General features: G+C 43.3%; 1 protein-coding gene across 2 annotated transcripts in view; it reads left to right on the plus strand.

Annotated features, from left to right (window-relative positions):
* The window catches only part of HAPLN1 (hyaluronan and proteoglycan link protein 1), a 38596-nt gene extending 13918 nt beyond the window's left edge, over window positions 1-24678 (plus strand). For both annotated transcript variants that reach the window (XM_044291542.1, XM_044291536.1), the window contains 2 exons: window positions 14668-14970; window positions 24333-24678. In XM_044291542.1, coding sequence (XP_044147477.1) covers window positions 14668-14970; window positions 24333-24616 — 587 coding nt within the window. In that variant the 3' untranslated portion in view covers window positions 24617-24678. The remainder of the gene's footprint in view (window positions 1-14667; window positions 14971-24332) is intronic.
* Window positions 24679-24929: the final 251 nt, after the last annotated feature.

Genomic DNA, 24929 nt, shown 5'->3' on the forward strand with positions numbered 1-24929 from the left:
AAATGTACATGTACTGTATGTATATGTATCAAATCAGCAGGGGTCTGACACCCTGCACCCCACTGGTTACTGAAGTACTGCTCCTGCCATGTAGTTCTGGCACCTTAGCTACAGTGAAACAGCGGATTGTGGCCATCAATATCAAAATCCTGGGCAAACCCTTTAAGGGTGTATGCCATGACCTCTGTAGTCTTAGCTTAACTCTGCTCTAGCCTTATACCTATCATGTGTTTTCCTGACCTTAAATTTCAGTTCTGTCTGTATTTCAGTTTAGTATCCAGTCTGTCTGTCTTGTCTGTGTTGCTGTCAAGTACACAGTCTGCCTGCCCTGCCATGCTTACATCTGTTCTCTGCCTGTCCCCCTCCGTCCTGTTCTACCCTCATCTGCGTCACCTGTGTGCCCCCCCCCCCCCCCTCCGGTTGAGTCTTTGCTGAGCAGGCCAAGAGTGAATGTGTATGTGTGAGCTACTGACAACAGGACTATTCCAGGGAACCTTCATCCCTGAGACTGAAAGCTGGCCAAAAAAAAGCAACTGGACAGGTTGTGCTGGACTTTACTGCATGTGCAGAAGGTTGATTGCCTCATGTGACCAATCGATCTACGTTCTTCACCCTATGGACTATGCATTGCAGAAAGCATTTATACGGATAGCTAATTTCTAAGGATTGCATCGTGTATCTACAGAGAGACTCAGGGAGGACTACTACCATCATTGCCACTTGCTATATACAACCTTTGAGAGAATCCTGTTATATAAATCAAACTGTGTCTGTTGCTTGCATATGTACTACAACCTCCATCATCTACTTAGTAAAGAGAAACTTTATTTACTATAACTAAATGGGCTTAGTCATTGCCTCCATAATTCATTGGCCCGTCTTTCTGCCCTTCTGCCTTGCATCCATCTACCTAACATCAAGGGCACCCCAGCAGAAGCGCCCTAAAAGCCCATGGTGTCCCATGAGGGAAGAAGGGTGTCCCCTCCTATCACTGTTTGGCCCGGTGAGTGCCAGGGTGGGGACTGCCACAGTGAATACGGCTACTCCCATTTTTGTCACCGCAACCACTCCCGTCCTCCATGCTCTAACCTCTCATGTGAGCAGGGCCGGTGCAAGGATTTTTGCCAACACAAGCGAAGCTACATTTTGGCGCCCCCCCCCCCCCCCATGGCACATCGCCCCCCCCCGTCCGGACCTGGCCCCATCCCATGAGCACCCCCTATTGTGTCACATTCCCCCCCCCCCCGCCCCCCCGCCCCGGCCTATTGACAATAGGGGGTAATAATATGATCATGGATGGGGCCAGGGACGTCCAGGCGGGGGAATGATGTGCCATGGGGGGGGGGGGGAGAAATGTGACACAATAGACTATTGTGTCACATTTCTACCCCCCATTGCACTTAATCCCTCCCCAGCCCGGACAGCCCTGGCGCCATCCATGATCACATCGTTACCCCTTACTGTGTCACATTTTAACCCCCCCCCCCCAGCCGACCCTTCCTGGCGGCCTGGCCCCATTCCCATGTCACATACTCAGAGTACTGTACAACATTTACATTGTACCCCCTCCCTCCATCATGTCACGGTCACACAAACTAGCGCCAGAGCAGAGGCGCTCAGGCTTTTAGCACGGCATTCAATGATGTGTTTAAAAAAAGTAATTACAAAACAACAATCATTAATATTGGGGGGGGGGGGGGCCAATATTAATGATTGTTGTTTTGTAATTACTTTTTTAAAACACATAATTGAATGCCGTGCTAAAAGCCTGAGCGCCTCTGCTCTGGCACTAGACTAGCACTTATGGCCTCATTTTATGATTTTGAAATAATTTTAAATGATCATATTAATTATTATATACAATACATTCAATTCGGAACAGTTCAAACTTCAAGTGACCTACCTTAAGTCCTGAGTCCACTCCTGACCTGCCTGACTCCTGCTGCTGCTGGCTGCCAGTGCGTCTGGTGGTCTAATCTGGCTGACGGCTGTGTGTGTCTGTGTGAGTCAGACACAACACAATCAGTCAGCTCGAGCCTCGCCTATTAGTCCCTGCCATACCCGCCGGCGGCGCAGCTTACTACCAGTCAGGCCCCCATGGCAGGCTGAGCACATGTGACCGGTGTGTTGCCGTGACTCTGAGCGGCCGACACACGCAGGCTGGGGGCGGGCGCAAGGCGGCGGCGCTGCGGCACAAATTCAATAAAGTTATAAAAAAAAAAAAAAGAAGGGCATTCATTTTTCCGCCCTGCGCAGGGCGCGCCCTAAGGCAGCCGCTTGGTCTGCCTTATGGTAGCGCCGGCCCTGCATGTGAGCTTACTGCATATGGACAAGCACAAGCAATAGATGCTATACTGTACATTACCTGACTGCGACTTTCATTACTGCTATAACTGTTTACGTGCACCCCCATCAGACAGCGCCATTTCCATCTTAGCAAGCGCTATAACTTTTTATTTTCCAAAAGCTGACTGAACATCTCCATTAAATCTATGGCAAGTCTAAAATAATCATATACTGCATTCTGAAAATATAAGTCATGGCCAGGTTGTGATCTTGTGCAACTTAATATCAGCAGCCACCCAGCTTGGAGAAAGCATCAGTCACACGTTACATTTATTTGTTCAGCTAGCTCACACGCGACAAGTGGTTTTTACAGGGTCCATATTAAAACTGTCACCTAATACCTATGACTCAGCTGTCCTTATAAATCAAAAGGTTTAAAGAAAATGCACAAGTAAATGCTTGAGCTGTATCCTGAAGGTAAAAGAGGGTTTTATTATGTGGATTGTCTTAAATATTTGGGAAATAATGTAACATATCAAGATTACAGTTGCTTAGATTCTATTGAGACCCAGCCTTTAGTAAGTGATGACCTACTTCAAGATAGGCCATCACTAGCTGACGGGCAGGGGTGACTTCCCTGCACCTCCCCTACCAGCTGTTTGGTGTAAATCCATTTCTAGAAGTGGGCTACACAGCCCCATCAACATTGTAGTGTAGGGAACTCACTACTGAGCTGCTCCCATTGACTTCTGGAGGAAAAAGATAGCACAGGAGTCATGGAAAATATGGCTGCAAAGGTATAAAGCCAATGGTATTTCTGAAAAGACGTTAGGTCTCTGGCAGAGTCTAAGAGTACAAGGATGGTAGACCTGGGGCCCTTAATTTGGCCTCTAGGTGGCACTGAGACCCATTTACATCCCCAGATTGCAAATGTGGTTGGTGATACAGTGACAGAGCTCTCCCTCTTTTTTAACCGCTTGGTTGCTATGGACCGCAGCATACAAATGGGTAAATGGCCAGGACTACTAGTGAAGGAGAAGCTATAACTACAGTACTGTAAATGTACCTTAAATGTTGCCAAGGGGTTTAGCCCCCTAGAGGACCCTGCGATTTTCTGTTTTTGTGTTCTTATTTTTCACTCTTTGCCTTCCCAGAGTCATAACTTTTTTTTACTTTCCCGTTGACATAGCCATAGGCAGACTTGTACTTTCTAACGGCACAATTGCATATGATGTAGCGGCAAGCAGGAAAAAAAATGCCAAATGAGGTTGAATTGGGGGGAAAAAAAACACAATTCAGCCAGTTTTATGAGTTATGTTTTTACGGCGTTCTCTATGCAGTAAAACTGAACTGTTACTTTCATTCTTTGGGTCAGTACGATTACAGAGATACCACATTTGCATAGTTTCTCTTGCATTTTTATACTGAAATACAAATAAAAACCTTGAAAAAAATATTTCTTTCTTTGCCATATTCGGACCCCTTTAACTTTTTTGTAGTTATGTGTATGGAACTGTGTCAGGGTAAATTTTTTTGGGGGGATGATACCATTTAGAAGTGTGTGACTTTTTAAAAACTTGTTATTCAATTTTTTGGGGAGGTAAAGTCTCAAAATATGGTGAACTGACCATTTTTAATTTTTTTCTGTTATGCCATTCACTGTATGTGAAAACTATCATAAAAAAAATTCTAATTGTGTATTTATTTTTTATTATTCATTTGAACTTTTAGAATTTTTGTTTTTATAATTTCAAAAACTTTTTTTTAAGTCACTCTCATTTCTAGCAATCATTAGATTGCCAATTTATCCAAGGTCCCATTGCTTCTAAAAGCTAACATGGGACCAACACAGATGCCTTCAGCTGCCAAGCACACATGTAACAGGTCAGCCAGTTTCATAGGTACAAATCTGCTGACAGATGCCCTTTAAAGTACCATATGTCCAATTTGATTGGCAGCATTTGTTTTATAGTGCTGACTAGTGTTGGTCGAGCCCCAAAGTGCTCAGGTGCTCGAGTAGAACACATCGGGACGATTGGGTGCTCTACCGAGCACCTGAACACAATGGAAGTCAATGGGAGAACCTGAGCATTAAACCAGGCACCCACTGCTCTAAAGAGGGGAGGGTGTCTGGTTCACAGGAAAAGGTCAGAAATTGATGGAAACACTACTGAAATGGTTCAGGAACAGCATGGGGAGAAACTGTGTTGTCCGAGTAGTATGCCACTTTTACAGACTGACAGAAATACGCACAAAACCAAAGATGAAATCGATTTTAGAGGAAAAATTGTTAGGAAACATTCTTTCCTGTATATTTACTTGTATATAAAGTGCAAGTGCTGCCAAAAATTACAAGGAAGAGGCACTCCAATACAACCTGTATATCACATAAAGGAGGGCCTCATTCACATTCTGGTACAATTGTTCGGGTAGTGTGACTCCTACACTCATAAAGCTTATGCACTTAGTGAAAGGGCTGCCAAGAATTACAAGGAACCGGCACTACAATACACCCTTTATTACACATAAAGAAGGGCATCATACACACCCTTGAAAAATTATGATTGATGGCCTACTGGTAACCCTCAAAAACTATTGGAGCAAGGGCCTGCTGATCTGACCATCTAAAGCATTAGGGGTGAGGGCCTGCTACTAATCTGACCATCTAATACATTAGGGGGTGAAGGTCTGCTGCTGAGCTAACCATCTAAAACATTAGGGGTGAGGGTCTCCTCCTGAGCTGATTTGACCATCTTAAAATTTAGGAGCGAGGGCCTGCTGGTGACCCTCAAAAACATTATGAACAAGGGCCTGCTGGTGACCCTCTAAAACATTATGGCCGAGGGCCTGCTGGTGACCCTCAAAAACATTATGAACAAGGGCCTGCTGGTGACCCTCAAAAACATTATGGGCAAGGCCCTGCTGGTGACTCTCTAAAACATTAAGAACAAGGGCCTACTGGTGACCCTCTAAAACATTATGGGTGAGAACCTGCTGGTGACCCTCAAAAACATTATGGGCAAGGGCCTGCCGGTGACCCTCTAAAAACATTATGGGTGAGGACCTGCTGCTGAGCTGACCCTCTAAAACATTAGGAGCGAGGGCAGCCTAATAAGCATGTTGATATGATGGAGGAGGAGGAAGAGAAAAGGGAGACTGAACCATATACCCTTTGTGGTGGAAGGGGTGCGTGGGAATACAGTGTATTGAATACACCATAAAAGCCACATTTAGAGTGCCTTTATGTTCGGCCGCTTTCCTCTAGTTGAGTAGAGAAGTCAGGGGCAATCCAGGCCTTGTTCATTTTTATAAGAGTCGAACGGTCAGCATTTTCAGGTGACAGGCGGATGTGCTTATCAGTTATTATGCCCCCAGCAGCACTAAATACACGTTCTGACAAAACGCTGGTGGCGGGACAGGCCAGCACCTCCAAGGTGTAGAGCGCCAATTTGTGCCATGTGTCCAGCTTGGACACCCAATAGTAGTAAGGCACAGAGGGATCACTGAGGATGCTGGCACGGTCTGCTACGTACTCCTTCACCATCTTCCAAAAATTTTTCCTCCTTGTGACACTAGGCCGCGCATAAGGTTGCGGGTGCTGGCGGGGTGTCATTAAACTGTCCCAGGCCTTGGAGAGTCTTTCCCTACCTCTGATGGAACTGCTGTGTGTTCCTCTCATATCCCCTCCTCGGTTGGCCAAGGAACTACATACTCTGCATTGTCAGCTGGACATTTTTGGAGCAATTTTTCCACAAGGACCTTCTGGTATTGCACCATTTTGCTCATCCTCTCCACCACAGGAATAAGAGATGAGAAGTTCTCTTTGTAGCGGGAGTCAAGAAGGGTGAACAACCAGTAATTGGTGTTGGCCAAAATGCGTACAACGCGAGGGTCACAGGAAAGGCAGCCTAACATAAAGTCAGCCATGTGTGCCAGAGTCCCAACAGACAAGACTTCGTTGTCCTCATCAGGAGGATGACTCTCAATCTCCTCATCCTCTTCCTCCTCCTCTGCCCATCCTTGCTGTACAGATGGAATAAAACTTCCATGGGTACTACCCTCTGTAGCGGAGGCAACCATCTCCTGCTCCTCCTCATCATCCAATTTGCGCTGAGAAGACGAACTGAGGGTAGTCTGGCTAGCACCTTGTGTACTGTCTTCCCCCATTTCCACCTCTTCCACCTGCAAAGCGTTCACCTTAATTGTGAGCAGCGAGCGTTTGAGTAGACACATAAGTGGGATGGTTATGCTGATAATAGCATTATCGCCTCTCGCATCTGTGTTGATTCCTCAAAGTTGCGTAAAACATCACAGAGGTCAGACATCAATGCCCACTCGTCACTTGTGAAGAACGGAATCTGACTGGAAAGATGACGACCATGTTGCACCTAGTATTCTACTACTGCCCTCTGCTGCTCACAAAGCCTGGCCAACATGTGGAACGTGGAGTTCCAGCGCGTGCTCACGTCACACAACAGTTTGTGAGCTGTCAAGTGCAAGTGCTGCTGCAACACTGCCAGACCGACGGAAGCTGTCGATGACTTGTGGAAATGGGCAAACACGCGGCGCACCTTCACCAGTAACTCAGGCAAATTGCGGTAGATTTTGAGAAACCGCTGAACCACAAGGTTCAACACCTGGGCTAGGCATGGGATGTGTGTGAGCTTGCCGAGCTCCAAAGCCACCACCAAGTTACGGCCATTATCAGACACAATCATGCCTGGTTGTAGGTTGAGTAGTGAGAGCCACAGCTCAGTCTGGTCCCTTATTCCCTGCCACAGCTCTGCGGCGGTTTGCTGTTTGTCACCTAAGCAGATCAGTTTGAGCAAGGACTGTTGCCGCTTCACCACTGCAGTGCTACACTGCTTCCAGCTACTGACTGATGTCTGAGTGGTTCTGCAAGATGATAATTCAGAGGTGGAAGTGGAGGAGGAGGCAGAGGAGGAGAAAGGGGGTTGGATCCGCTAACATAGGTGGCATCGGAAACCCTGATGGAAGTAGGGCCTGCAATCCTTGGCGTCGGTAGCACCTGTGCCATCCCAGGGTACGACTCACTTCCGGCTTCCACAATGTGCACCCAGTGTGCCGTCAGGGAAATGTAGCGTCCCTGGCCCAAAAGCACTTGTTCATGTGTCAGTCGTTAAGTGGACCTTCCCAATAACTGCATTGGTCAGGGCATAAGTGATGTTACGGGACACATGCTGGCGTAAGGCTTGGACTGCACAACGTGAAAAATATTGGCAGCTGGGGACAGAGTAACGCGGGACGGCTACCGCCATCAGTCTGCGGAAAACCTCAGTGTCCACAAGCCTTAATGGCAACATTTCCAGGGCCAGCAATTTGAAAAGGTGCACATTTAGTGCTATGGCCTGTGGGTGGCTGGGTATTTGTGTTTTCATTCAAAGGCCTGGAGTATAGACATCTGTTCACTGCGCTGGGACACAGAAGTGGATGTGCTAACTGATGGTGCTTGCAAAGGTCCGGGTGCATGGCGGGAGGCATCGGGCCCTGCGTCTTGGACAGGGGATTGTCCAGCCCGTAACACAAGGGAAGAGGAAGCAGTGGTGTGACCCGCAGACAGTGATTGTGGACAGTGATTGTGGACCTAGGCATTCGGCCCACTTATTTGGGTGCTTTGATGCCATGTGGAGGATCATGCTGGTGGTGGTGAGGTTGCTAGTGTTCAAGCCCCTGCTCATTTTTGTACGCACAGGTTGAAAATGACAATTCTTTTATCGTCCACACTTTCCTTAAAAAAGCTCCAGACTGCGGCACACCTACCCCTTGACAAGGAAGATTACTGCAAGAGCGTGCTCCGGGGAACAGTTGAGGGCTTTTTTTGTGTGGCCCGCCTTCTCTCTTTTGCCACCCCACTCTTACAGCCTGTTGCGATGCTGCGTATCCCTCCCCCTCTGTACTGCTGTCCTCGCTCGGCTTGCCACCTTCCCAGGTTGGGTCAGTGACTTCATTGTCCACCACCTCCTCTTCCACTTCCTCACTCTGGTTATCCTCCTGACTTGTTGACCTAGCAACATCCTCAGTTATTGACAACTGTGTCTCATCAACATCATCCACCTCATGAAACACTAATTGCCATTCCCCATCGTCATCTTCTTGTGACTGTGGATGCTCAAGAGTTTGGGAATCAGGACTCAATATCTCCTCATGTCCCTCTTCAAGCAGGCTTGTCGGGAAGCCCAAATCAAGGAATGGCGATGAAAAGAGCTCCTCAGAATATCCGAGTGTGGGATCACTTGTTTGCCAAGACTCTCCATGGTGGGTGGAAGGAGTATCAGGGTGAGGATTCTGTTGACCAGACTTTTGGCTACTGAGACTAGACTTTGTGGAAGACAGTGTGGTGCTCAACCGACTGGAAGCATTATCTGCTGAAATCCAACCGACCACCTGGTCGCACTTGGCTGTACTTCGAGAGTGGTGTCCTGCGCCGCCCTGCAAACTAGAACATGAAGCTAGGTATCGTGGATGAGTGTGTTTCTTGTGCTCTGGCAGCTGGCACAGTTTCACTGCGCCCAGGGCCACGGCCTCTGTGTGCACCATCAGCAGCATGGTCACTTCCCCGTCCCTTACTGCTCGCCTTGCACATATTAAATAGTATATATGTTTGCAAGTATGTCACACGTATAGTAGCGAAGGTTTTGTAAGTGTATGCGCAAATAAAGTACACAGAATGTCACAGATATTTTTAGGATGTGCACATGTTAAACTGGAGGTGTAGCACAGATAATGTCGCTGTCCGCAGAGTCTATGAAAAAAGAACACTGAATGTCACAGATAATTTTAGGATGCGCACATGTTAAACTGGAGGTGTAGCACAGATAATGTCGCTGTCCGCAGAGTCTATGAAAAAAGAACACTGAATGTCACAGATAATTTTAGGATGCGCAAACATTATACAGGAGGTATAGCTCAAGTAATGTCGCTGTCACCAGCAGCTAATAAAAAATTACACTGAATTAATGTCACTGATATTTAGGACGCTCAAACGTTATACAGGAGGTATAGCGCAAGTAATGTCGCTTTCACCAGCGGCTAATAAAAAATTACACTGAATTAATGTCACTGATATTTAGGCTGCGCACATGTTACCCAGGAGATGTAGCGCAGATAATACAGGAGGTATAGCGGTAATGTCGCTGTCACCAGCGGTGAAAAAAATTACACTGAATGTCACTGATATTTCAGATACGCAAACGTTAGGAGATGTAGCGCAGGTAATGTAACTGTCCGCAGCAGAAACAGTGTATGGAAAAAGTACACTGGATGTCACAGATATTTTTAGGTTGCGCACATGTTACACAGGAGATGTAGCGCAGATAATGTCGCTGTCGGTAGCGGCCAAACAATTGCAAGCTATTTAGCGCAGGTTGCACTAATAATTATATTGCTGCCAGATACAACAATAGTCTTTAAAAGGACTTTTGGGTCTAATAATTTTTTTTCAATAAAATATTACTATTTCACTCCCTACACTATCTGTCTCTCCCTCACTAAGGCCTCATGCACATGGCCGTGTTCCACGGCCGTGAGCAGACCGTGGAAACCCGGCCGGGATTCCTCCTGACAGCATGAGCGCACGGCGTCATTGGTTGCTATGACGCCGTGCGCTTCATTCAGCCACTGCTGTACAGTAATACACTAGTATAGTGTATTACTGTACAGCAGCGGCTACATGAAGCGCACGGCGTCATAGCAACCAATGACGCCGTGCGCTCATGCTGTCAGGAGGAATCCCGGCCGGGTTTCCACGGTCCACTCTCGGCCGCGGAACACGGCCGTGTGCATGAGGCCTAAGACTGAGCCGAACACATGTCATCAGGTGCTGTATAGCACCCGATGACGAGCTCCGGCCAAGCATGCTCGCCCAACACTAGTATAAACTGCTGATTGTTTATCACACGACTCAATAGTCTCTTTCACAATTTGTCAATTATGTTGAAAGAGAAGGGCTGTTGAAACAAATTGTTGGATGTAGTAATTTATCAGAAGTTAACTAGAAAATAATAAGGAGGACGGGATAAGGCCATTATCTTAAAGTTGCAATAGGCCATGATTAAATAAATAGAATTGGTTACATTGATAAAAGGTTTATTTAATACGTGGTTAAAAGTTCTTAAAATGCAACATTCCCATGATAGCAATGGTAGAGCGAGGCTGATGTTCGCTCTGATTAAAGCATTTTAATTTCTCTGGTTCACAGTTTATCATTGTATTGCCAGTCTTTCTAGCAGCTAAGCGTGTCTCCAGTTCATAAATGTATCATGCTTATCTGGCTTAATCTCCCTGCGTAGACACTATCAAACAATTCTCTGAGCATAGTTAAGCAATTATGTTTTAAGTTAATGCAATACGACTAATGGCAGTTAAATAGATTTGTTTCTCCGTATCATGTGCATAGTCACAGTCACAATACACTGGAGTCCAAAAGATGCCAAGTAAAAACCCTCTGGGTAATAGGGGGAGTATGTGTTATAGAGGGATGGAAACATGCCCACTGTGACAGCTAGATATGTAACCTTTATTATTTCATGCAGGGGCAGATTGGGAACTTAAAGTGGCCCTGAAAAAACCCCCACTGAAATTGGCCCTATAGTGCCCCCAGCATTACTAATGGTCATTATAGTGCCTCCAGCAATAATAATTCTATTCTATTGTGCTCTGAGTAATAATAATACACCCATAGCGCCCCCAGTAAAGCCCTTTATAGAGTCCGCATTATTAAATGCCCACTATTATTAATGGCCCCCAGTATTTAAAATGTCCCCTATTGTGACTCAGTAATAATAAAAAAAAAAATCTATATTGTCCCTATGTATGCCTCCTATAAAGTAAAAAATAATTTAAAATGAATCCTGTTCCATCCTGCCTGAGATGCCTGCACCCACCACAGGTTATTGCATTGATGTCAGCATGGTGGCTCAGTGGTTAGCACTGGTGCATTTTCAGCTACTGGGGTCCTAGGTTTGAATATAACCAAGGACAACATCTGTATGGAGTTTGCATATTCTCCCCGGGTTTGTGTGGGTTGTATCTGGTTACTCCAGTTTCCTCCCACATTGCAAAGACATACTGAGCACCACTGCGATAAAAATTCACAATTCGAATATTCATGATCAACACTAATGATAATGTATGTAAAGTTGCATTGCAACAACTTTTGTTGTTTGTACACTAAAGATGCATTTACACCTTGCAATGAGCAGCGTTCCTTCCCGACAGTCAGCTGCTCGCTCAGCGGAAGTGAAGTGCTGTATTTACATGCAGTGATCTCATCCACAGTATGAGAACCAAGGATCACTGATGCACAAATGACAGGATCACCCGATGAATGAGTGTTTTGCTGGTTCATCGGGTGACTGGCAGTGTACTTAGACTGGCAGATTGTCGGGGACGAGCATTCGCAAAAACGTTTATTCTAGGTAATCTGCCCAATAATTGTAACATCTAAACCCACTTTAACTCAGAAGCTAGTGGCCTATGAGGGTGAAGAGCAGGGCACTCAGGGGGTCATTTATTAAGACCAGTGTTTTAGACATCATTCTTAATAACCCCTATAGCTGGCGGTGGATCCATTGGAGTAATATAGAGGCGTAGGTCTCTACATAACTTTGGTGGATCCACCGCCGCTTTTAAATGTATGGCAGCTTCCGAGCAGTCTTACATTTAGACCATTTTCTACACCTAAAACAGAAGTAGAAAGTGGTAAATGAGGTGGGCAGACTCCTCCACTTCCCAGTTCCCACCCACATCACACCCACTTTTTTTAGTGGACTATAAGTGGGGAAAAGTCACAGATTGTAGCGCAAAGGACATTTGTGCCACAATCTGCCGTAGAAATACGCCTAATATTTCTCCTACCAATGATCCATGAAAATTACAGACCAAACATGGATGGCATCCGTGTTGTGTCTGGGGTTTTCACAGACACCTAGACTATAATGTGCAGTGGGGATCCCTAGTTAGGGACAAATATATGACATGCTTCTATGGTATCATCACGAACCCACCGTCCATGGAAAACCACTTTTATACAGCATATTCATATACAGTATAATCCAGAGTGGAGCGCTGCTAAAATAGACTCCTTCCTGTGGCCGATTTGAGTGGACACTATGCAATGCTAAATATCTCCTGTAGTGGCCACTGTTGGGAAAATGTGTGGCAACCCACACCTGTCAGTGATGTGTACAGTATATTGGCATAACAGCTTCTTTTTATTAAGGGGTTGAGTCCACAAGTGTCAATATTGTAAATCTGTCACTGGAGGACATTAATTGCTGACCTTTCAAACCATAAAAATGGCCAGAGGTTTTATGTAATATTGAAGCTTTGGCCCTCCTTTCTAAATGATGACCTTTTTCATGTTGTGTGTGACATTTCAGTGCACTCATCTGAGAGATATAATAGTTTCTGTGTTATATTATAATCCGAATGCATTTCCTGTCCCGTGCGTGATGTGATTTTATGGGTATGCTGACATTCTGAATTGCCATTATTTAACCAGACAAATTAAGATTTTATTTAAGATTAGAAATCCAACAGAAAAAAACTTGTGGCATGCTCCATCGGAGGTAGAAATTTGCAAACTCTGTGCACCAGAAATCTGCCATCAGCTAATGCCACCCCCAGACCTCACGTGAACGGCACCTGGCAGGGATGCCCTTTCACTCCTTTATTATTTGTTGTATCCACCTTGGTGATAATATCCATGGGGTTCTGTGATGAATAGGGAGTATAAATTGTCATCATTTGCAGACAATGTTTCATTGATGTTGTCACAGCATACTTCCCTTTGCAACCTACATGTTCTGCTGCAGGCTATATTGTCAGGCTATAAATTTAAGACAACTAAGATGGAAGCCCTTCCACAACATCTTGAGCAACCTCAATGAGATCTCTACAAAGTTAATTATACTTATCTTTGGCAAACATCTACCTTAAGATACATTGGGGCCTCTTTAACGAAATATTATAATTTGTCATATATGCAGGATTTGCCTGAAATGGAGAAATTGGATGTTTGCTCAATAAGTGGAACACTCAGCCCTCACCACTCATGGGTAGGATTGCTGCCATGAAGAAGATAGTGTTACCTGAATTGACATATGTCCTTGAGAAATTATCTATTTCGGGTTCTCTGATGGAGTCTTCCCAGCTTTACTGAATGCTAATGCAGCACATACAATCTCTGACAGACTATGTGCAGTGAGCCCCTGAGGTGCCAGTGCAGAGGGTGGGAGTAGGAGTGGCCCTGATGAGGTGTTGTATCACAGTGTACTGCTTCAGGCCGTTGTTCCCTGGGGATCGGTGAAGTGGAAAGGTGGTTCAAGGAATCAGGCCAGAAGTAAAAGTACAAAAGTATCTCTTTACTTAGTGCAGAAGATAACTTATGGCACATCCAGCAGTATTAGGTATACAGTGCAGTTCCTGGCACCAGATGAGCAGGTATGGGAGCTGGTTATGTGGCAAGTTAATTACACTTGCAGACACTTGTGGATATAGATGTCCACTGTGTAACACAGTACAAGCTTGAAGATAGTATGGCCTGGTCGTTATTCAGGTTGATGGGTATCTGACCTGTTTTCCCTCATAGGCAGCAGGGTTTGTAAAGCAGTAGTTTTGCTGGTCCCTCTGTTGTCTTTTTCTGCTGTAGCTTTTGGGAAACCTGACTTCTGGATTCTGGAATCTCCATGGAGTAACCGTCTCACAGGAGAACTCCAAGTCCCTGTCTCCAAATCCGTTGGAGTAAGAGCTCTAGCATGTGCTTCCTATCTCCTCACTATCTAAACTCGAACTCTCCCTCCTGGCAGGAAGTAGAACCAGCCCACTACTACCAAGAGAGTAGGATCAGTATGGTTAACCCTGTTCCTGCCAACTATACCTCTTTTACTGGAATACACAGCCTAAACATAACTTAATACATAATAAAACATTTGCAGATACCCCCGTCTACGTTATTGCACATGTCTGACTCTACACTAAGGCCTATAGCAGTGATGGCTAACCTTGGCACTCCAGCTGTGGTAAAACTACAACTCCCAAGATGCCCCCCTTGCTTGGCTGCTCTCAGAACTCTGTAGAAATAAATGGAGCATGCTGGGAGTCGTAGTTTCACCACAGCTGGAGTGCCAAGGTTAGCCATCACTGGCCTATAGCATCCATGAACTGCCATACAGGTTCTATGAAATGGACTCTACTGTGTACATAATCTCTTAGTATAAAATAAGATTGACTAACCAGTGGAAAACCTGGAAGCATAAAAATGATCCACTGGAAATATAATCTTTCCCATATATGCTGGTAATTATGGGCTTGCTTTAAATTTTTTATATCATCTAATACACTTTCTTGTTTGTATTTCAGGTGTTCTATATCCATATTTTCCACGTTTGGGTCGGTACAATTTCAATTTCCATGAAGCGCAAAAAGCCTGTCAAGACCAGGATTCTATAATTGCCTCTTTTGATCAACTATATGATGCATGGAGGTCAGGACTTGATTGGTGCAATGCAGGGTGGCTAACTGATGGATCAGTACAATACCCAATTACCAATCCTAGAGAACCCTGTGGAGGCAAACACACTGTTCCTGGAGTTCGAAACTATGGCTATAGGGACAAAGACAAAGGCAGATATGATGTCTTTTGTTTCACATCAAACTTCAAAGGTAATAAAACATGAAAACACGAAAATTCTATAATAGTTCAATTCTGGACAATGCTTTAAAAGTGTTACTATTATTTTACAAAACTTCTCACATCTTGATACTATGTCAAATATTTTGATCAGTTGTGGTCTCATCAACTGGATTCACTGATCAAAACCAGCCATTTATATAAACTCTTTGAAGCCACTTTACCTAGACTGTGGAGACCTGTAGTTCCCAGATATTAAATAGGGAGTTTTTCCAGTAAATGTAATGGGCTATGTGTTGGATTGTGCAACGACATCCCATCTACAATCCCTATACGCAGAATTAGAATTTCTTTCAGCTGATTTCCTTTATTGCCTAATCTCTCCAGGTTATTTGGCTTCAGAGTGTGATAGTGTTAACTAACTGTTGTATACATATGTCTCACTCCAATGTCCAAATTATGAGAAATTTTTGGTAATTGTTTGGGCCAGTTTTTTGTGGAATCCTACTTTGTAACTCTTTGTTTTTCATATATGCAAACATTGTTGTAACAAAAGAGGCTTGTTTACTGAGAATTACACTAAAGTACAATAAAACAATATGCCCACGGCCTCATGCACACAACCATTTTTCGGGTCTGCATCCGAGCAGCAGTTTTTGAGGCTCGGATGCGGACCCATTCACTTCAATGGTGTCGCAAAAGATGCGGACAGCACTCCGTGTGCTGTCCACATCCGTTGCTCCGTTCTGAGCCCCCGCCCAAAAAATATAGCATGTCCTATTCTTATCCATTTTGCGGACAAGAATAGGCATGTCTACAATGGGCTGCCCGTTACGTTTCGCAAATTGCGGAAGGCAAACGGACGGCTTCCGTTTTTTTGCTGATCCCCAATTTGTGGTCCACAAAAAACAGCACGGTCGTGTGCATGAGGCCTATGTCTGATAATATTTTACCCCATGATGGAAATATGTTAATCACCTGGAGGTTTATGGGCAAAGCATTTTGTGAGGGATATCTTTCTTTTTAGGTGTTCTTATATCTTATTTCTCATATACATTACAATATTTTATCACTGATCTCTTACACTCAATCAGAGCAAACTAATACGACCCAGTTGGTGCCTTTCTGGGTAGCTGTTGGTGCTATTGTGATGGATCCAGTCCAGTTCTCACCATCAAGCTGTGGCTAGTGATTTAAGTGAAATGAATGCAGGATTTTATGAGTCTGTTTTGATTTATAATGTTGTTTGAATGATTTTTAAGCAGGGGTTGGTGTAGGCACATTCAAGCCCTGTGTAGTACAGACCCAGTTGGTCTTCCTGTAATCTGACTCTGTTCATGGATAAAAATCAAATGTATTAAATTGGGCTTTCTACCACCAGAATTAATGTCTAGACTGCCCCTTGAGGTCAGTTATGCATATTCTTCACTATATTAGATATTTTACTGTTTTAAAGGGTTTCTGTTAGAATTTTCACTATTAAACTGGCTGACATTAGCGATGTGCTAATGTCAGCTGCACCTAACTATGCTACTCTTGTGATTATCCATGCCCCGTAACTGCAGAATTCTTACTTTTATAATATGCAAATTAGCCTCTAGGATCGGGGGGGGGGGGGATTGCTCCTGCTCCTAAAGGCATTACAAGCAAGCGTCCTTCCCTCACCGCGACTGCGCCGAATACTGGACGGCGCAAGATTTCCTAAGCGCACAGGGGCGGCAGGAGGATGCGAACGCTGCCTGGCCCTGTCAATCAAGACTTGGAGGGCCTGTGATGAGGTGAGAGAACGGAGCCTCTAGGAGCAGGAGCAACGCCGCCCTTCCTGCTCTTAGAGGCTAATTTGCATATTCTAAAAGTAAGAATTCTGCAGTAACGGGGGCATGGATAATCACAAGAATAGCATAGTCAGCCAGTTTAGTAGTGAAAATTCTAATGACAGAAACCCATTAAAGGGGGGTGTCCAAGTAAAAAATAAAAATCTGTATGGTAGGTAATTAAAATAACAAAACAAATTATACAGATGTAGCCACTGTTCTTTTTACTGGATTAACGCATTAACACAACAAAAACACATTAGAGTAATTCAGCAAATTGTGTTAAAGAGACCCTCCTGGTGCAGCTGGCGTCAAAATATTGCTGGCTATGTCTGTACTTACTGACTCAAACCTCCTCCTTTCCATCACCACCAGTCCTGTCCTCCCTGCTGGGCTGGCGGCAGCAGTGATGTGCCTGTATACCACATGTGACTTCTGCAGCCAATCGCTGACCTCAGCGGTCTCATTCCATATACCAGTGAGGCCTGTGATTAGCTACAGTGGCCATGTGCAGCATATGGTCACATCATCGTTGCAGCCAAGAAGCTGATGTTATGACTGCAACATCGGGAAGATCGAAGCAGCAGTGCTTTGATCTGGTAAATGCAGCTTGTTTTATTCCTTTAACCCCTTCCTTGCCATGCAGAATTTTTTTTTTTTTTTACTTCAAACAGATTCAAATGTTGTCGTTTTGTTTGCAGTATTCTGCACTAGACTTTACATTTACTAGGCCTCTGATATTTTGTTGCAATTATCCTGCTTCAATCATGTAACAGCTTCACACGATAGCAAAATAATTAACAAAATTTCGACAACCTCGCTGAATGATCCGGCAATTAGCGTTCCATGCAGTTCCTTATTTCTTTGATGATCAGATAGAAATGTGGATTCCTAAGAACCTATTTGCTATTATTCATTCCATTTAATAGCGTATAGCCTATCACAAAATATATGATACCGCAATTAATTGATAAGATGCTTCTATTTCTGGGAGTGTTTGACTGAGAACACAGATTTCTGGCACCAGAAGATGCTAATGGGAATTTAAGTGTTGGTTTCCATGGAGACTATTTTCTTCACATTCCTCTTCAGACTTATGTTCCCTGAGATTAGGAAAAGGTTCGAAAATAATTATGAAAGATAAAATATCTGTATACTTAACTACCATTAAATGTGTGTACTGCTTTACAAGAGAAGCTTACAGACACTTTGGGGACATTAACAATACAATCTACCGTATTTTATCAAGTTGGTGACAAGGCGGCAGGAGATATGGTGACTTTAATAAGGTCATACATGAGCCTGGAAACCAAACAAGCAAAAGTCCAAAAATCATAGCTTGGTTACAAAAATCATAACACTTGTAGAATGCTTGATTTCCATATAAATTTTTTTTTTCCATAAATTTCCCTGAAATCCTCTGTTCTGTAGCAGTTTCTATACCCTTCTCCTTTTAGAGCACCTCTGTGCGCAGATCCATGTGACTGGTTTAATTCCAGGCATACTTTATCTCCAATGTGGACATAGACCCTCAATGCTTAACCCCTTCCAGAGCGCATAACGAAAATACTGCATTCTGTAGCTTGCAGAGAGATAGTTTGCATATCTGCCATACAAAGTATTTAAGGGTCTCCTTCCTATGGAGGATTGGGGTTCCTGCTTCAGATGGACAGTTATTGCTGTAACAAATGGTAGTTAAATAAATAAATAGATATAATCATTAAAACATTTTGGAAAATGTAAAAAAAACTGTTAAAAAAATATAAAAAGTAAAAAAAAAAGAGCCAAGTAAAGCTAAAATAGAGTTTTAGTTTTTGGCCCTATAGTCATAAGTTACACAATGTAAACATATTTGACATCTCTATTCATGGTAGAATTAGGCTACTTTTACACCTGCGTTTTCCCTTTCCGCTATGTAGATTTGTCATAGGGTCTCAATAGCGGGGGGGGGGGGGGGGGGGACAATAGGGACAAAACTGAACTCTGAAGGGAACGGAGTGCTCCAGAATGCATTCCATTCCGTTTCTTTGCGTTCCCATGACGCACACAAAAGCGCTGCAAGCATCGTTTCTAAGTGCGTCTGGAGATGCGGAGCAAGATGGATCCGTCAAGACTCATAATGTAAGTCAATGGTGATGGATCCATTTTCTCTGACACAAAATTTTTTTTTTATCCGTCCCCCATTGACATACAGTGGTTTTAGAGACGGATCCGTCATGTCCATTTTAGAGATAATACAACCGGATCCATTCATGCAGACTGTGTTGTATTATCATGACGGAAGCATTTTTGCTGATCCATGACGGATCCAGCAAAAACGCAGATGTGAAAATAGCTTTAGATAATCCATTTTTAGGGGTAAATATTGCTTGTTGAACAATTGAGCATGAAAAATAAGAAAATATTTTTCTATTTTTATTTGTCCCTGACTAAAACCTACAAAATTAATGAACACCCACTCCAATTCGACATAATATGAAATCTCCTTGTATCCCACAAAAATGGTTAAATATTTCAAAAGTTACAATTTTGCTCTGGTCATGGAGGCCCAAAACACTCGATAGTCATGAAAGGGTTTAAAGCACAGGGGATTTCTCATAGGTTAAAAGGACAAATAAAAAAAGGTAATACCTAGTTTATATAGTTATTCATTTACTATGAACCCCTGTTGCTTCCCATGAAATAACTTAAACAGATTATTGTACTATGTTTCCCATAAAACTTAAGGAAGTGCAAAAGATAAGGGATATCATCTTGGCAGTTCTCTGCAAAACTTTTGCACAGAAGAGGTGCCAGCTTTGTACAGTACATGTGTGTCAGTGATGTACTGTTGAACATTAGTTCCGCAGAGTAATAGACGTATGACACTAGGCAAGCATTGCATATCTGTAGCATACCCTATATAGTCAAGAACTTTGGAAATGACCTGTATATGCATCAAAGTACTGCAAATATCAATGCTATAAGTTATTAAAGGGGTTGTCCTGCAATCACAATGTATCACCCAGACACAATATAATGCTTAATTTCCCCTGTGGGGGCACTACTGGTAAGTTGAGCACTTTTTGCCAGATTTCTCCCAGTTTACAGCTATCCACTTTGTCATAAGTTTATTGTGAATCCAAAGGATACAATGCATTCAGGAAGTTTTCAGACCCTTTTCACTATATTCACATTTTCTCCCATCAATCTGCACTCAATACCCCATAATGAGTAGGTGAAAACAGAATTTTAGAAATTTTTTACAAATTTATTAAAAAGGTAAAAAATAAAATTTTACTTGGACATAAGTATTCAGACCCTTTGCTATGACACTTAAAATTTTGCTCTGGGGGCCTCTCATTTCTCTTGATCATCTTTGAGATGTTTCTACACCTTGATTGGAGACCACCTCTGGTAAATGCAGTTGATTGGAAATGATTTTGAAAGACACACCCCTGTCTATATAAGGTCTCACAGCTGACAACCCATATGAAAGCAAAAACCAAGCCATGAGGAGAAAGGAACTGCCTGTAGAGCTTGGAGACAGGATTGCATGGAGGCATATATCTGGAAAAGGGTAGACAAAATGTCTTCTTAGGCCTTAAGCACACGACTGTATGTATTTTGCGGAATGGAAATACGGACATAAGGAAATGGAATGCACACAAAGTACCTCCCATTTTTTTTTTGCGGACCCATTGAAATGAATGGTTCCACATACGGTCCGCAAAAAAATTGGAACGGACAAGGAAAGAAAATACGTTTGTGTGCATGAGGCCTTAAATGGAAGAAGTTTGGAACAACCAGGATACTTCCTAGAGCTGGCCACCCCACCAAATTAAGTAATCAATAAAGAAGGCTTTGTATGAGAGAGTTGACCTAGAACCAAATAGTCACTCTCACTGAGCTCCAAATATACTGTGTGCAGATGGGAGAAGGTCAACCATCACTGCAGCATTCCACCAGTCTGAGATTTATTGCAGAGTGGCAACATAACAAACTGTGGAAAAGTGTCTGAAGACTTTCCAAATGCACTGTAGGTCATGAGTGTCTGATTACTAGAAATCTCACTGCTGGAACCTTCATGTTCCTTAGAATGGATGTCCTACAGTATTTCCCCAATATAGTATGTCCCCCATTTAAAGACCATGGAAGTGATAGGGATAGTTGAGCACTGTACTCCGCTATCTCCATCAGTACCATGGACATTGAATGGAACAGCAGGCCTTACGTGCAGTGGCGTAGCGTGGGTTGCCAGCACCCGGGGCGAGCCATGTATTGCGCCCCCCCCTCCCAACCTGTGGACACGCCCCTTTTACAGCTAATGTAGCAGTCCTATGTAACACCACAGATAACATGGTGACAACGCTCTAAGTACAGATGATGTAGTAGATGGGTATAAGGCCCCAGAATTCAGAACACGCACAGTGTGACCTGAAGTCTGGGGCCAGGATGCAGCAGGGATGCGCCAAATTCTCAATCCACCCCCCCCCCCCCCAACCCTACCGTATAACAAATATGTGTTTGGACATTACATACATCACTAAAAAATATACAGTATAATACAGCACCACATACCTCATCCATCCAGTGACGTCTCCTGTGATGTAGACTTTCCTCAGCATCTTCATTCAGAGATAAGACCGCCATGACACCTTCTTTCAGCCACGTCACATCTCTGCAGAGTTTTATTAATATTAGTTATTATTATTATATATAATGCCCCACTCTGTATAATGACCCCTCTGTAATATTAGGATATATAATGGGCCATTATATATCCTAATAATACAGAGGGGGCCATTATATATAATAATTATCCAGAGGGTCCATTATATATCCTAATATTACAGAGGGGTCATTATATATAATAATTATACAGAGGGGCATTATATATATATAATATTAATACAGAGGGGGCCATTATATATCCTAATATTACAGAGGGGTCACTATATATAATATACAGAGAGGCCATTATATATTATAGTTATACAGAAGGGGCCATAATAAATAATAATTATACAAAGGAGCCATTATATATTATACAGAGGGGCCATTATATATTATAATAATACAGAGGGGCCATTATATATCCTAATATTACAGAGGGGCCATTATATATTATAGTTATACAGAGAGGCTATTAATAATGGGCCCTCTGTATAATTATTATATATTATGGCCCTCTTGTATAATTCTAATATATAATGGCCCCTCTGTATTATTATAATATATAATGGCCCCTCTGTATTATTATAATGGCCCCTCTGTATAATATATAATGGCTCCTTTGTATAATTATTATTTATTATGGCCCCCTCTGTATAACTATAATATATAATGGCCTTCTGTATAATGTATCATGGCCCCTCTGTATAATATAAAACGGTACCCATTCTTTAAATACTGTATACTGGCCACCTCCATAGTGCCCCCAGTATGGCCCCTAGACCAGTACTTACATAAAAAAAAAAGTACTCACCTCTCTTCATCACCTCTTGCAGTCTTTGCTTGGGCGTCCCGGCGCAGGCGGTCAGGAACACATCACCGTGGCCTCCTGCGCCGCGTCATCGCGTCATCTCGCGAGACCCGGCGCAGGCAGTCAGGAACACATCACCGTGGCCTCCTGCGCCGCGTCATCGCGTCATCTCGCGAGACCCGGCGCAGGCAGTCAGGAACACATCACCGTGGCCTCCTGCGCCGCGTCATCGCGTCATCTCGCGAGACCCGGCGCAGGAGGTCACGGTCATATAATCACGATCTCCTGGACTCCTGCGCCGCTCTACTGCGTTTTAAAGCTTGAGGCCAGGCGGAACGGAGGGGATGGGAGCCATAGGCTTCCATCACCCTCATTTTACTGCCTTCTGCCTGGCGCCCCCTACAATTTGGCGCCCGGGGCAACGGCCCCCCTGGCCCCCCCCACGCTACGCCCCTGCTTACGTGCAACTGTTTCTCCATTCAAAAGCGGGATCTCGGACCTTGCGAGGGTCCAGGGAACACCAGTGATCAAGCACTTATCATCTATCCTGTGGACAAGTTATATGTTGTTATTGCAGAACAACCCATTTAAAAGGGTTGTCCACTTTGGACAAATCTTAATGTCTAAAAAGAACTCTTAACAATAAGTTGATCAAAAAGTGTCCATGCTGAGACTTCAGAGGTCAGCTGTAAACTGGGGGAACTTACTATAAGTGTTTGATTTTTCAGCAGCACCTCCACATTGAATATTCTAGTGTAACTAACCTTCCGAACAAAAATCTATTCTAAATGCCCTATAATTATTTATTGTAACATATATATATATATATATATATATATATACCTTTTTACTGACTAAATAGGCACCCAATGATCATGGTGTCTATAGCGTTTTGGAATACATATGCCAGTACACCACTGACATATCAGTTGTGTATGGGTGTATAGATTCCACTGTACTGCAAGCAGAGAGGCTGCAGTGAGCACTGTACTGCCAGGAGCACACATCACTGCTCCTACCTATGCCCATTCCCATAAGCTGAAGCCTGGCATAGCACATTGGGGCAGGTCGCCTGTGCTAATGTGCTATGCAGAGCTTTTAGTAGAACGGGCACAGGCAGGAACAGGAATATGTTATGCAGAGCTCCTGTGTGTGTCTGCTGTGCTCTGCTAAAAACTCTGCATTACACATTGATACAGGATCTCCTGCACCACTATATTATGCCATGTTTCAGCTGAGGGAAGTGGGCATAGACAGGAGCAGTGATGAATGTTTCTGCTAGTACAGCACTCATTGCAACCCCTGTACGGTGGAATCCATACACTGCTGAGATTTCAGCGGTGTACTGGTAGACGGATTACATACCTTCACACAGATACACACATACAGTAATAACCACATATATCTATGGCTGTTCCATCTTTCCAAAAATAGGAGCTTTCTTTTTTATCCCTAGTTCACTATTTATGCAAGGCCTATAACCAATATTTGCAGAAACTAAATTTGCCAAATCACTTGGCTGATGTATAATTATAACACTTTCAAATTGTTTAGGTTGGCAATCTGAATCCACTAAGGACATGCAGATGATGGTTTTATACTTACTTTCCAGTGAAGGAGACATGCACTATTTTACATGTGACGGGGCACAGTACTGAAATATTTAAATAAAAACAGGTGTTCAGAAGCTATAAAAAAAAGTCATACAGGCTTCTTATAAGGCAGTGCTAGAAGTCGGTGCTCTGTCCATTGTGTAGTGGATGGAGCTGCACCATTGTTCCTATTGAAGAGATCTGTAGAAGTGTTGCAGTTACAAGCGTTGTCCACTGAACAATGGACTGAACTGTGAGGTTCTGGCTTCCACCACTGAGGTTACTCAGAAACAGCAGGGGTGCAGGGTGCATATTGATTGGCCATGACTATAAAAATCCTGGAATACCCCTTTAAGGTTTGAAGGAAAAAAATATGAAAAAAGGTTATATAGTACTGATCTATGTACAGAGCAGTAGTGAGGAAGGTTTCCTTTATACATCTAATGTATTGAATATGTTTATATCATTAACATGTGTTGGATTCAGCTGCATTTGTAATTTTTTATCTCCACTTTTTTCAATAGGTCGCTTCTATTACCTAATACACCCAACAAAGCTTACATACGATGAAGCAGTCCAGGCCTGTATCAATGATGGAGCTCAGATTGCTAAAGTAGGCCAGATGTATGCAGCATGGAAACTCCTGGGTTATGATCGCTGTGATGGAGGATGGTTGGCGGATGCCAGCGTCCGTTACCCAATCTCAAAGCCGAGACGACGATGCAGTCCCAATGAGGCAGCTGTCCGCTTTGTAGGTTACCCAGACAAGAAGCACAAGCTCTATGGTGTTTACTGTTATAAAGCATAGAACTATAGCACCCTAAAACACGAAACAGTATTACAAATGTTAAGAACATGTGAAAAAAGATTTATTTAAAAAATGAACTCCTGCAAGCTATAAAAACTGTGATAAACCTTTTTACTTACTGTAAGAAAAACTATTGTCATAAATCCATATCAGTTGCTTAGTTGTGTTTTTTTTCCAGTTATCTGTTAAAATATGTAAAAGAGTTTTAACTAGGACTGAATTGTAATTTAAACACAATTAATATGGGCATGCCATAGCTTGACAAATCTCAAATGTGGAATGTAAAATTATTCCGAATAGAAATGTATAAAGC

The sequence above is a fragment of the Bufo gargarizans genome, chromosome 1 (genome assembly GCF_014858855.1).
Source record: "Bufo gargarizans isolate SCDJY-AF-19 chromosome 1, ASM1485885v1, whole genome shotgun sequence".
Classification (NCBI taxonomy): Eukaryota; Metazoa; Chordata; class Amphibia; order Anura; family Bufonidae; genus Bufo; species Bufo gargarizans.